Here is a 12755-nt window from a genome sequence, read left to right as displayed (position 1 = left end):
CGGCACAGCCTCTCACGTCCGACAACCCTCCTCCGATTTCTCCAGCACAGGCAAACCATGCAGGCAGGGAAAGCAAAGCAGGCAGTTGCTCACTCTTCCCACACCTCTCCCCCTCTGGTGCAAATTTTGAGGATAGGGTTTTGGAAGTTTCTGTACTCACCACTTACCCTGACAACTCCCATAAAGGGGGTCAATTTTGCTTAGCTACAAAAGGTTATTACAGTAGGAAATGCTGGGGAAGGAGCACGTCAGGTCAATAATGTTACCACAGAAGGAGAGAGATCTCCCACTGTTTGTTTCTGGTTTTGCCATTTTTCTTACCAAAACTTGAAACAGGACACATGACAAAATATTTTAAAATTAATTCTCAGCTATTATGCAGAAACCACAATCAGTATGTTACAGTTGAAAGAGGAATGCCAGGACGTAATATTCTCTTCAGGTTAAAGTGAAAAATCAAACAACAAAAAAATTTCAATGGACAGAAGTATGTTATTCTGATCCCATGCAGAAGTGTTTTACCTCTTTTGCAAAGGATCTTTTGATCAAAAGATGGGGGGCAGAAAAAAAGGAAGGTTAATAACTGTAGATTTCTAGAGCCTTTTTATCTAGCAACTAGGGATATATCTTCTTTTGGCTTTTTTTTTTTTTTTTTTTTTTTTTTTACCCACTGCCCCCTTTTCCAAAAATCATTAATTCTTTATCAGTTGCAGTGCTAGTGTTTTCTACAGAATGTCATGCAGAGAGACACACACACACACTGCATTCAGAGATCTGCATCAGAAATCGGACTCAGTGGAGCAAAAAGGAACTTTAAGTGATCTCAGCAGGGAGAGTAGAAGGGAGGAAGGGTATGAAGATGCTTCAAAAGATAGGTTATTAATTCTGTTCTGTGCTAGAATTTTAAACCAACCTAGATTCTTCACTGGTTTAAGTAAGAATTTCTGATTTTATATTACTGAGGAAAACCAAAATGTTTTCATAAACAGTTCAGTTTCATGGACAGTAAACAATACAGTAAGAAAAATCTTGCCAGTTTATGGAAACACTCATCTTTAAAAGCTACCTTCTGGAAAGCTGGTGCTTTATCGTCTGACAGAGTCCCAGATATGTGAGCATAAGTAGATGACAATTCTATGAGATCAGACAAAAATCAAGAGAGAAAAAAGCTTTGGAAAATGCTTTTGATATACAAGCAGTAATAGAGTATTTATAGCTATGGTGATGTGCAGTTGCAGTTCCCAAAGTAATGCCCACATGTCTCTGGGCCAAAAAAAGAAATCAACGTTTAATGCATGTCAATATTGAGCTATGTTTAATGCTACCACACAAAGTTGCTCTGCCATACATCTCGCAGTGAACCTTACCTCCTCCTCTTTAAGCTTTTGTCTCCGTTTTTCTTCAACAGCTGCTCTCTTCTGCTCCTCTCTCTGCCTCTGTTCCTCCAGTCTTCTCCATCGCTCCTCCATTTGCTTTTCATATTGAAGTTTTGCTCTTCTCTCCTTCTCCAGTATCTGCTGTTCCCTAGCAGCTTAGGCAGACAAAAAGGTGCATTTCATTTTATGCAAATTTACTCCTGCTTTAAAATTATTTGATAACACTGCACAATAGAGTAAAACAACAAATACAAGTACACAGGGTTTTAGTCCACTAAGATAAAAAAATATAGTGCACAGAAGTGCTAGAATGATTAGTAAACCAAGTGATTTGCTCAATAAATAAATAGGGAAGCCCTTTGTACATAAGGTGATGGTTTGTGCCCCTTACCTATGTAAAAACAGTGTACAGAATAGTTAACAACTGTTTTTTTGTTGTTTTGGTTTTTTGGTTTTTTTTTAATGTTTCAAATCCCTCTGTAGCTTAAAGCCAAATTCTGTTTTCGGATATAACAAATGTTCCCAGTACGTTTTAAAGTGAACCAGTTATACATGTTGAAGCAAAAGCCCTTGGAATTTCTTTAGAACTGTGCTTCTCATTATGGGGCTGCCTTCAAAATAAATACGTGAAAACAACATAAGCTAAACTTGCTATGAAGCTTTGGAAATACACCATTCTGTTCACAATTTGGTGCTACAATGTTATCCACTTCTGCCTCTTTGCTTGAAAAAAAAAAAAAATTACTTCCATTATTGGGGGTTTGCCCAGTTGCTTTTTCCAACTGGAGTCATAATCTCCTTCTCAAGACATTAGCTTCTTGTTACAGAAATTCAGACTGCAACATTACATACAGGACTGTTGCTTCAGGTTTACATAGCAGAACAAGTAGCAGAAGTTAACGTGACAAATGATGAGGAAAAATCCACTTCTCATGCAAGTGTATTCCATAAAAAGGCAGGAAAGAGGAGTTCAGTAAGCATGCCTACATACACGCAAGCCTGTAATGTCACATACCAACATACATACAGCCGATATCAAAGAAGGAATATTCTCAGAGTTGCCAGGCTAGGAACTTGAAAGTTAGGGAAAGCCAGAATTAACACTGTTTATACAAGAGCTAGTCCTTCATCCTGCTCAGATATTCAGCCTCAGTCTGCTTTTTCAGTTCCTGTTTCCTTGTACAGCAAATTTTCACCATTCTAGCTCGCTCTCAGTATCTTCCCACCAGTCCTAGGCTCTTGCCCAGCCACCTCACTTCCCTCTTGTAAGGTGAGCCTTTTTCCCCCAGCTCCTGCCCCCAGGCTCTTTAACCACAGCCATGACCCTCACCCTCTCTTAGCCCCACTCCACCCTCAAGCCCTTGGTTTAAAGCCAGACTCCCTCCAACACCAGATCCTTTTCCAACAGTTGCATTTCTTTCCCTTGAATACTGGATCCTCCTAAAATACTTCTCCCTCGCATCCAACCTGCTTTACGGAACGCCTTCTACCTTATTCTTGTTAGAAATACAGTTGATGCTGTCTTCCCCTTTTGCCTTATGAAAATTCAGTATTCCTCTCCCCACAGGACAGGGCAGTATGAGAGGGGTGTCGGTGCTGGAGCCGAGCTTGGACTTGTACGCGTAAAGAATCAGACTTGTCAACAGATAAAGAGTTACCTCAGAGACCATGGAAGACAAGTGACCAGTTGCTAATTGTTAATGACTACTAGCCATGCCAGGTAGAGCAGGTGAAAACAGCATGCTTGAGTTGATAAAAACCAAAACTAAAGTGAGGTGTCCAGAGATTGTGGCAAGATTACCTTCTGAGTAAGGAGGTGAAACCTGGGACTGGTTCCGGACAGAGAAGCAAACCATTCCGTCATCAAACATACAATTCCTGTTCCTTAATTTAGGGATACTAAAGCACTGATTAATGAGTTCTAACTTTGGTGAAAAGCTTATTCCGTATTGCTGCAAAGTACCTGTTGGCTCCATAAAGATCTGTCCTTCTGGGGAACTCACTGCTTTTTTCTGAACTTCTAAAAGAAATTTGACACAGACAAACTGTGACCAAAACCCAGAACTCCCCATTCTAGAAATGGTCTTAACCCTAAAAAAATATGTTTCCAGAAGGCAGGTATGACGTCTGGGGACAAGAACTGCAGCTAACACCTTCCAAATCCCCTGGGCCAACCACTCCCAGATTCTCCAGCTTTCAGTTTCCCTCTCATCTCCTCTTCTACTTTTTAATCCAAGTCCTTTCCAATCTACTCATCATGTCACTTTCTTGGGAACCAGATAATCAAGAGGACAGAAGAGATAATCTGGACTGAGTATACCTGGAAGAGGTGAGAGCTACAGCTCAGGCTGGTGCATGCCCCATATAGACAGAACCTCTGGGGAGATTAAGTACTAAACACTAGCAGATTTTCACAAGAACTACCAAAAGCAATCTTGCTCACCAAGCCCATGGTACTAAAAAATGTCAAGTCACTGGTCTCAAGCCTCAGGTTTTGCCAAGAAATGGTCAACAGTTTGTTTGTTTGTTTATTGCAAGAAAAACAGTATTTTCCTATAATTCTTCTCACAGGTATCCATACTGTTTTAGTTGACACTTCCTCAAAATATACACCTAGCTTAAATTTTACAAAATCATAATAAAACACTGACAATTCCTTCTGATAAGTATTGTCAGGTAACCTTAAAGAACAGTGCTACTGGCTTTTCTTGTTATTACAATGAGGAAAAGTGAAGCTAACTGTCCCACACATATATATATATATATATATACACACATGTATGTATATATAGAAAGTCCAAAACAAATCTTGAACAGTTAATTCCATTCATATATATGTATGAAATTAACTCTGTATACACACACCCCCCTTATTTATTTATTTAATATATATATAATTTGCAATTTCCTCAACATTTCCCTGGAGGTATTAGTAGATTAAAAACAACTGACTTTTTTAATAACTCTGAAAACAATGCTTATGTTATTCAGGAAATGAATTAATAATTTTTCTCATTCTCTTGAAAAATTAACCATTTTAAAACTTATGGAAAAGTATCTGCTTTATGTCGTACTTAACAACTCCATGATATCTCTTAATATGGCTAAAACTTAATAAACTAAAATTGAGGCTGCTTCACCAAATCATCCTACATATTATCCTGAATATTATTCAAGGCTTATTTGGTATTTTTCCAAATCAGAATCCTAACAGTCAGTATCTTGCACATAAACCTACATTCAAAAGTAAATAGATCAAAGAAGAAAGTCAACTTGTAACTATAGAATATTAAATACTGGAATGGAAATCAAAGACAGATTAATTTAATGTTTATTATTTAATGTAAAAGTAGTAATATAATTGATAAAGACTAGGAACAGACTAAACCACGTTTAAAATTCAGAACAGAAAAAATGTCATGTTAGTAACTTAAGCCTATTAACACGTATACATAAATAATACATACACCTCCTGCCATCTTACCAAGGTATTTCTCCCTTTCTTCTCTTCTCTCCTTTGCCAGTCTTTGTCTTTCATCGGTTTTTAGAAATCCATCAATGGCTGAAGTCACAGAGAGAGAGGGAAAAAAAGTGTTAAAAAAGTGTTAGTAAAACTAAAGAAGCATCCAAAAGAACTAAAAAAATCCACAAAAAATGAATCAAATCTACCGCGTTTAACAGCTCCAACAACAAAAATGACTTTGCACTTGTGTGCGCGCAGGCTAACAAGCTGGGATTTGGCTACACCTTGAGCACAGTCTCCTACCTACTGCCGAACTCCAAGCAGAGTTCCTCAGTGTAAATGCCTGACTCCTCTTCTTGGAGCAAACAAGCATGCTGTTAGTGCTTGTTTCAAAATTTAAAACTTTCTTGAGAAAAAACATAAAGATGCAATTAACATGTATTCATCTTTGTTAATAACCTCATTTTAAAGTTTTTGGCTAAAAAAGAAAAAGGTAGTTCAGGAAAGCAGTAAAAGGTGTATGCAGCTCTCATAGTCTAATGCTATGTGGAGTCCCAGCCTTCATATTTATGGCTTAACACAGCCCCACAGCTTCCTTGCCCACAGGAAACCACCAGCACCAGCTCGTTTCAGCAACCAGCAATTAGTGCTGGATGAGGCTACGGAGGCAGCAGCCCTCCTGCCCTCTTTTCCAAGTAGGAAACACTTTGTTTCCTCCTTGGGTTGGCATCTAAAAGCAGGTTACTTGTTTGGGAGGAGGTTGCCTACGGATGTTTTGTACCTGGATCCAGACACCCCAGTTCTTTGCACAGCATGAGCCACCAAAAAGCCCAATTTAAGAAGGCAGGCAGGCAGGCAGACCGTGACACACGAGGTGCCGCAGGGTCACCTGCCTGCGTGCCCTGGAACGAGCAGCCAGACGGACCTTGGATGGACCTTCTGCAATACCACAGGTAAGCTCACCAGGTAGTGACTCGATAGACCAGCTAGAGGATGGTGTCCCTCCAAAACAGCTGACGGGGCCTCCAGTGCCCTCCTTTCTCTCTTTGTTTTCAGGATCTCCTGGGGTCTTAGCAGGGCTGCAGTGCAAACAGGCACAGCGTCTCATGGCACAGTTTACAACCTTTGCAATCATTATTTGGGCTCCCTACTGAGTTACTGAATTATAATTAAGTCCCCTTCCCTTTTGCTCTAAGAACTGCAGTTGTTAATTTTATCAGATAAATATGAGCAGAAAAGTGACTTAGACTGTAACCCCGACTCTCTTCCTGAAAAGCCACACTTGCAGGCTCCTCTCCGAGGGCATCCTGCCTGCGGGAGCAAAGGTTCTGCGTAGCAAGTGCCGTTCTGTAAAATGCACGGTTCTGTAGGAAGAATGAAAACCAGCCTCGGTGGTCCAGTGTGACCCGTGAAAAACGCAGGTCTCAGCTGTCTCCCATTAGAACAACAGCTTGCTTTTTCCCCCAGCAGCACCTTCAAACACCATCTCTAATCCTCCTCTGCACACACATACGGCGACTACCTGACGGCAGCCAGGCCTCTGGAAAATTGCGATTATAGCTCCCAGCTGGTTAATTACAACTAGAATTTGTGGGTCAAATACATATCTATTTATTAGCGAAGACTCATCCTACTTCCATACTAGCCTGCTTGTTTGTTCACTTGGCTGCCATTTATTGTCAGATTTGACAAGCAGGGAGGAGAGAAGAGGAGGCGGCTCAGTAAAGCAACCATGGCGAAGGTTTGCAACTACTTTGAAGGGGCCTGCAATAAGAAGTCAAGAAGGGGAGTCCTGTTGTCAGCATAGCTAAATTACAGCTCCAATGGAAAGTTTTTCAGAGATCTAAAAGTCAAAAGAGCACGAAACCTACAATTTAGGCTAGAAGCAGCAGAGGAGGCGAGATCAAGACTGGATCAAGAGCCCAAAGAGGGAAGATTGAGCTTGGGAGCAAGTCGAGGCTGGAGAAAGGGAAAGAGGCAAGCAGAGGCAGGAGCGAAGGTCTTCTGCAGCAAGGGATGCAACTCAGATGGAGAAGTGGAACCTGAAGTATGGAAACCAGGATGGGGATAAGCTGGAGGGACGGGGAGAGGAACAGCAAGACAGTCCACGTCCATGGATTATGTTCACAAAACCCTGCACTGACTCTCATCACTCTCCTGCTTTCAGCAACTTCTATGAAACCCACTGGCAAAAATACATCCCATTATGCTTGTCAATAAAATTACAGCAAACTTATCTCTGCTTTGATTGCCTCATGAATGCAACTGGTAGAAGTGGATCTAAAAGCTCCAGCCTTGCTCACAACTGCTACAGCTATCCAAAGTTGATGCACAATTTTTCATGTTGGCTTTCTCAAGAGTTTGAATGTCCCAACCCCACTCAGGTAATATTAAAAGAAGATCAAGGCTGTAATGCCAGACACTTAAGAAATGAGGATGTATCAGAATTGAAGCAGTCTGTACAATCCTTATTTTGCCTCCTTTTACACATAAATTATGCATTTATTCCTTTTAGGTCCTTTCGCTTATTCAGTGCATAGGATGCACCTCCTCAAGAGATGAACCAAGTTCAAAGTGATTAGTGCTTCTTGCTTCATTTCTTTCTGCAACTGGAAAGTAGGCAGAACTATAATCTGAAGTCTGACTCGGAGAACAGCGCTCCAGACTTGGCTATGTCACAGGTAAAACAACAAATACATGGAATTGCTGCTCATTACATGTGCGACACACCAGCGTGCAAAAAAACATGTGGAAGAAAATAGTACGCAATCTAATAAGTACAGGCATCAAAATGCATATGCATGCAGCAAGGGTAGCATTAAAATAGCACAGGCATCCTCAATACTAGTATTTCTTAACTCAAGTACTTGACTTCACAAACCAGCATGCCCGTCAAAAACCAGAAATTTCCTTGCCTTCGAAAAGTAAATATAGCTTTGAACGACAGAATAACTATTCCCTGGGTAATAACTTGTACCTTGGGATGATTTTTTAAAGCCAAAATTAGCATATTTACTACACATCTTCATATAATATACATTACAAATGTAATGGGCAGAGCAGTTACCTGTGGCAAGAAATTTGATTAATGACAGGAATTCAAGTTCTGTTTGGTAAAGCAGACTGCAAACAGCAAGCTAGCAGGGGTGAGCCTAGCACGAAGATAACATAACTCCATCTCTGCTTCAGCAGGGAAACTGCCAGCAGAGGGCAGAGAGAGGCTGGAGTGAAACCCAAACCCCACAGCGAAGCAGCTTTCCCTGGGATAAGTGACCTCAGGTTAATAGTCTGTATGCTCAGCTTTATCCTGAGCCTTCCTCATACTTACAGCTCAGCCTCTGATCCCTCAGAGAGGAAGGCGTGTAGCAGCAAACGACGTGTTTAAGAGTGAGGACGTAAACGCAGGCTGGTTGTGCCTTCTGCCAACCAGAGTAATAAATACAAAAACTGGCAGAAAAATCTAAGAACCCTTTACTCCCAGACTTGCAGAAGAATAAGGAAACTGCCCAAGTAACAACATCAAAGATTCTACTGTAAGGAAGTGCGCGCTCACACACACACACACACAAATTGCTGCTACTTCTACTCCATTGCCCAGCCCTCCCCAAAAGCCCCTTTTCCAAAGAGTCCCCACTCTCAAAGGCATGCATCTAACTGCTGGGCTAATTCCTTGAGATTGTGCCTCATTTTTCGACTGAAGAGGGCCAGCTGCTCATCTGGGACTTTGTTACAAGCAGCATTTCTAAAGAAAAAGACTATAACTTAAAACCAGTTAAAATGTCAGCAGCAGTCCTGCAGCAGTAATACACCAGCTAATGCTGCAGGACTCTTTCAGTACTTTAATGTTACTTTGAAATAAATATTCACAGAAGTAAAAACCTGACATGTTAATCGCTGCTTCAACCCTTTTTGAAGGGCAAGAGAAACCTATTCAGACTGATGGAAACAGGGCCAGAACACGTCCACGCACACTCTACTCCACATACCAATTGCGTAAGCCTCTTGGTGGTTGCTCAAGACAGAGAGGAAGGTTGTCCTGTCCCAATGAGACACAAGGAAACCTCTGTCTTTTGAAATCCATATCCTGTTTCGGGCTGAGAAAACAAGTATTCGAGCAGGACAATCAGGTTATTGGAAACTGAGAGTACATTTCAGAAGGACCAACCGGCTGCTTGGACACCTCCTCTCCTGAAATTTGCACCTGAGTAACTGCCAGCAGGTAGGGCCTCCATTAATTTTTATTTTTTTCCTACTTTGTTGTTGAACCCACATACACTTCTGTCCTTTATAATATCCCACGGTACTTGGTTTCATGACGTATTTATATATAGTAGATATCGCAGCCCTTGACAGCAGGGATCCCAACACAGAAGGAAAGCCAGCGGGGATCTGAGGCCAGCTCTACGTTAACAGTGTTCAACACACCTAGACCTTTGGCTGTCCTACGTGCTCATAGACCTCTGCCCATTCTACGTGAGACCGTCCCAACGTTTTCAGACCTTTGCCACAGTACATGTCATCTAGACTGACGTTGCTGTGTCGGTGAAATTCCCGGTTTGGATGCAGTTCTGCCAGTGGGTGGCCTTGCCAGGGATGTGGTGAGGTGGTCTCTAGAGCAGACCAGACCAGCCCGAGATACCACTGCGCTTACACCCACCGTCCTGCTGGCAAACTCTGTTGTTTCACGTAATATAATCTCAATCTATAAAATCAAGATTTTGCTCCCTAAAAACCTGCTTTGTCTCCCTTGAGACTGTTCTTTGAGGCAATAAAGAACAGACCTTTCCACCTGCCACTGCTTCCCTCTGGGTACTATTGAATGAAGAAATGTTAAGTTTTCAGTTACTGACTATTCTCTGAGCAGGAAAAAGGCATAAAACTGCATGTGACTGTACCTGGATGACACTTTCTATTGGCAAAAGGCACTTCTAAGTTTTAATTATGGTATATTGCTGAGAGGCTTTCAGGTAGAGCCAACACACAAACACCACAAGGGCTTTGCAGGTATGTTCACTAAGATTGAGTGGATTGTCCTCTTTTTTGATAATTGTCTTTTTAAAAGTTTCTTTAATTAAAAAAGCTCTTTATTGTATTGCACTCAAAAATCTAAATATAAAGAATCAGAATTTTTCCAGTTTCAGCTACTTAATTTTATTTTTATGTTTGCCAGGCTGGATTTCAAATATAGCAGAAAAGAAAAAAGGGACAGTTTCCATTCTGTCTAATTAAAACAGCGGGATGGCTATCTGTTGTTATAAAGATGTTAGGTAGATGAAGTCATTAAAGGCAGACTCAGTTGCCAAAACCAGTGACATTTCAGACACCCCAGGCTAACTGTCTGAGAGGTGGCCTGGCAGATCGGACAGAGAAGCTGTCAGGGACCTGCACGCTCCAGTTAAACAGGTAGGACACTGCTTTACGTTTGTGATCCCCACCCTGGATTTTCAAAATTTTCTGTTGAATCAAGAACTCAGCTGTACACCATACTTAAACAAAGATTACAATAGCAAAATATACCCTACTTGTATGTTTAAGTTTAAGGTGAAATCACTCCAAAATGCTGGCCAAATAACTTTAAAATTATACATAAAGTATATATAGGTCATTTGGTGATCATGTATAATAATGAAAATATCTTAATTACTACATGGGGAGGAAAAAGTTACTAAAATGTAAAAGGCAGCTCTTTTCAGTTCTGCATGTGCCCACAGACACCTCATCGGCTCCACCGGATTGCATGCTGTAGGTATTAACAGTGTGCGCAGCCCTAACAGTGCCCCATGGAGACTCCAGTATCATGCAGACACAGCAGATGCATCTCAGCATCACTCGGAGGACTGATAAGATACATTAGCAGAATGTTTTTACTTATTAAAACACTAGATAAATAGTAATACTAGATTAATATTTTAGTTTACTGAACAGGTCCCTGCTAGACAGCCCACCACACGGTAAGCGCGTACAGAGCGGCAGCACTATGTCAAGTGTGTTCTACACTGCCGTTTTATTCATGTGCTTCTGTAATCTCTCGGGCAGAAAGGAGTCCGGAGGCTTAACCAGAGCTTGCCAGCATCTCTCTCCCAGATTTAACACGCACGAACATTTATAGCTGTATTTTTCAAACTACACCAGTCCCCAGACCCATTTGGAATCTGCAGGTAGGATCCTCCTCCCCTTCTAGCCTGTCCCTTCAGCTTCTTACTGCAGGTAATTACAGAAATTGCACAAAAAGGGAGCTGAATGGTGGAGATTCAGCTGTAACTTAACCATGGTTTTGTTGTTTGTTTTTTTTTAGCTTCAGTTTCTTCAGAATAAACCCTGCCATCACTTCAGTTTATGAAGACAGAAGGTCAAATATATAATTTCTAAGTTCAGCAGTTACTTTAAAAACTCTGTATTCCTACCTTTGTCAATACAGATCCCAATTAATCCTTTCAACCTTACTACAACTAAAAAATTTTGTCTTCAAAAAGAAAAGTCTGTATATATGTGAATGCATATTATGCATGAAGAGAACTTTTATTCACATAGATATAACAATTTTATTCTTAATCTTGTGTTCTGCAATCTTTTACTATTCATGAATAGTAATTTTAATAGCAGATGCTGATATACTTGAACACACAAATTCAATTTCATAGCTATTTTTGTATTCATTGTATGACTGCAGCTAACTTGAAAACACCTTCAGTAACTTCACATGAAGGTTAAATGAAAAACTATTCTCAAGCACTTTTAGAGGTAGTGTCGTTTCTTTGAGAAAGTTCATCTTTGCAGCATACATGCAAACACACATGTGCTCAGTTAACGAACGATTAAATGGTGGACACGTACGTCAGATTTTACATGCTGCAGAATAAAGCCTGTGCAAAGACACAGATGGTAAATAGGGATAAAGGACAGACCTGCCTCTCCATCCTACTCCAAGGGTGTATATTACACTCTCTTTCTCTGCGTTAATAACACTTTCCAAGACTCTTGATTCACGAGGGGGAGGGAGAAAGGAGACAAAAAAGAAGGGAGTTTCCTTTTGCTTATTATACATCTTTCATCCAGCAATTAGTTACCAATGGGATCATTCCTCTGCTAGAAGACAAATGGGCAACTACTGTTAATAGCCTCATATAAAATTTTAATACAAAATAAAACGTTCATATATGTAAATATTATGTCCAGAGCCTTAGCTAACAGTTCTTGAGTGCTCTAATGCTAGCTTCAAAGTAGCTACCGCCCTAGTAGCCATGGATCAAAGTAGGCACAAGTCTACCACTGGCTTCAGAGCAACCTGGCAGGCAAGGACCCAACCAGATATTCATGCCACTCCTGCTCTCGTGCAAGTCTCAAGAATTTTATCTTTTGCAGAATATCAGAAGAAGCAGAATTTAGCATCAAGATATTTGTACAGAAAAGTCAAGAGTTGACTAAAAATTCTGAAATTAGATGAAAGGAGAAGAAAACGGGGGGGGGGGGCAGGGGGCTGAAGATCTTCATTTATTTATAATTGTTGTTACCAAAATGTCTAGTCATTTTCTTAATTGCAACTGATTTGAGTTACACATTTGCAGTATGATCTAAGTTAAGTTTATGGACAATTTCCAGGGCTGTTTTATTAAAAAAAGGACACTGCACAACATCAGAATCACAACTATGAATGATTTTTAAGACTTATCCTTTAAAATAGCCTAAGCAGAGCTTTTGGGGGGCCTTGTGGGGGTTTTTTTTGCAGGGGTTGAGAGGGTTTTGGGAGAGTTGAGGTTTGGGGGTTTTGTTTTGGGTTTTTGGTGGTTTTTTTCTTCCCAGCTCTTGCTTTAAAAAAATAATTTTTCTAGTAAGCAGAAATTCTCAGTGAAAAGACAGATAATCAAATTTGAAGATGCACTTATTAAGATGTAGGAAAAGTATAGTTTTTAAAATTG

The 12755-nt window shown here is 40.5% G+C and overlaps 1 protein-coding gene across 16 annotated transcripts in view; it reads right to left on the bottom strand.

Annotated features, from left to right (window-relative positions):
- The window catches only part of MAP7D2 (MAP7 domain containing 2), an 85887-nt gene that overhangs the window by 33095 nt on the left and 40037 nt on the right, over window positions 1–12755 (bottom strand). For 14 of the 16 annotated variants that reach the window (XM_030020757.1, XM_030020758.1, XM_041124682.1 and 11 more), the window contains exons 2-3: window positions 4861–4938; window positions 1368–1531 (exon numbers count right to left, since the gene is read on the bottom strand). In XM_030020757.1, the coding sequence (XP_029876617.1) occupies window positions 1368–1531; window positions 4861–4938 (242 nt within the window). Of the gene's footprint in view, window positions 1–1367; window positions 1532–2391; window positions 2450–4860; window positions 4939–5142; window positions 5228–12755 lie in introns of those variants that run through there. The other 2 variants (XM_030020755.1, XM_030020764.2) reach the window with 2 other exon arrangements.

This window comes from Aquila chrysaetos, chromosome 7 (assembly GCF_900496995.4).
Source record: "Aquila chrysaetos chrysaetos chromosome 7, bAquChr1.4, whole genome shotgun sequence".
Taxonomy (NCBI): Eukaryota; Metazoa; Chordata; class Aves; order Accipitriformes; family Accipitridae; genus Aquila; species Aquila chrysaetos.
This window is presented reverse-complemented; position numbering and strand designations above follow the sequence as displayed.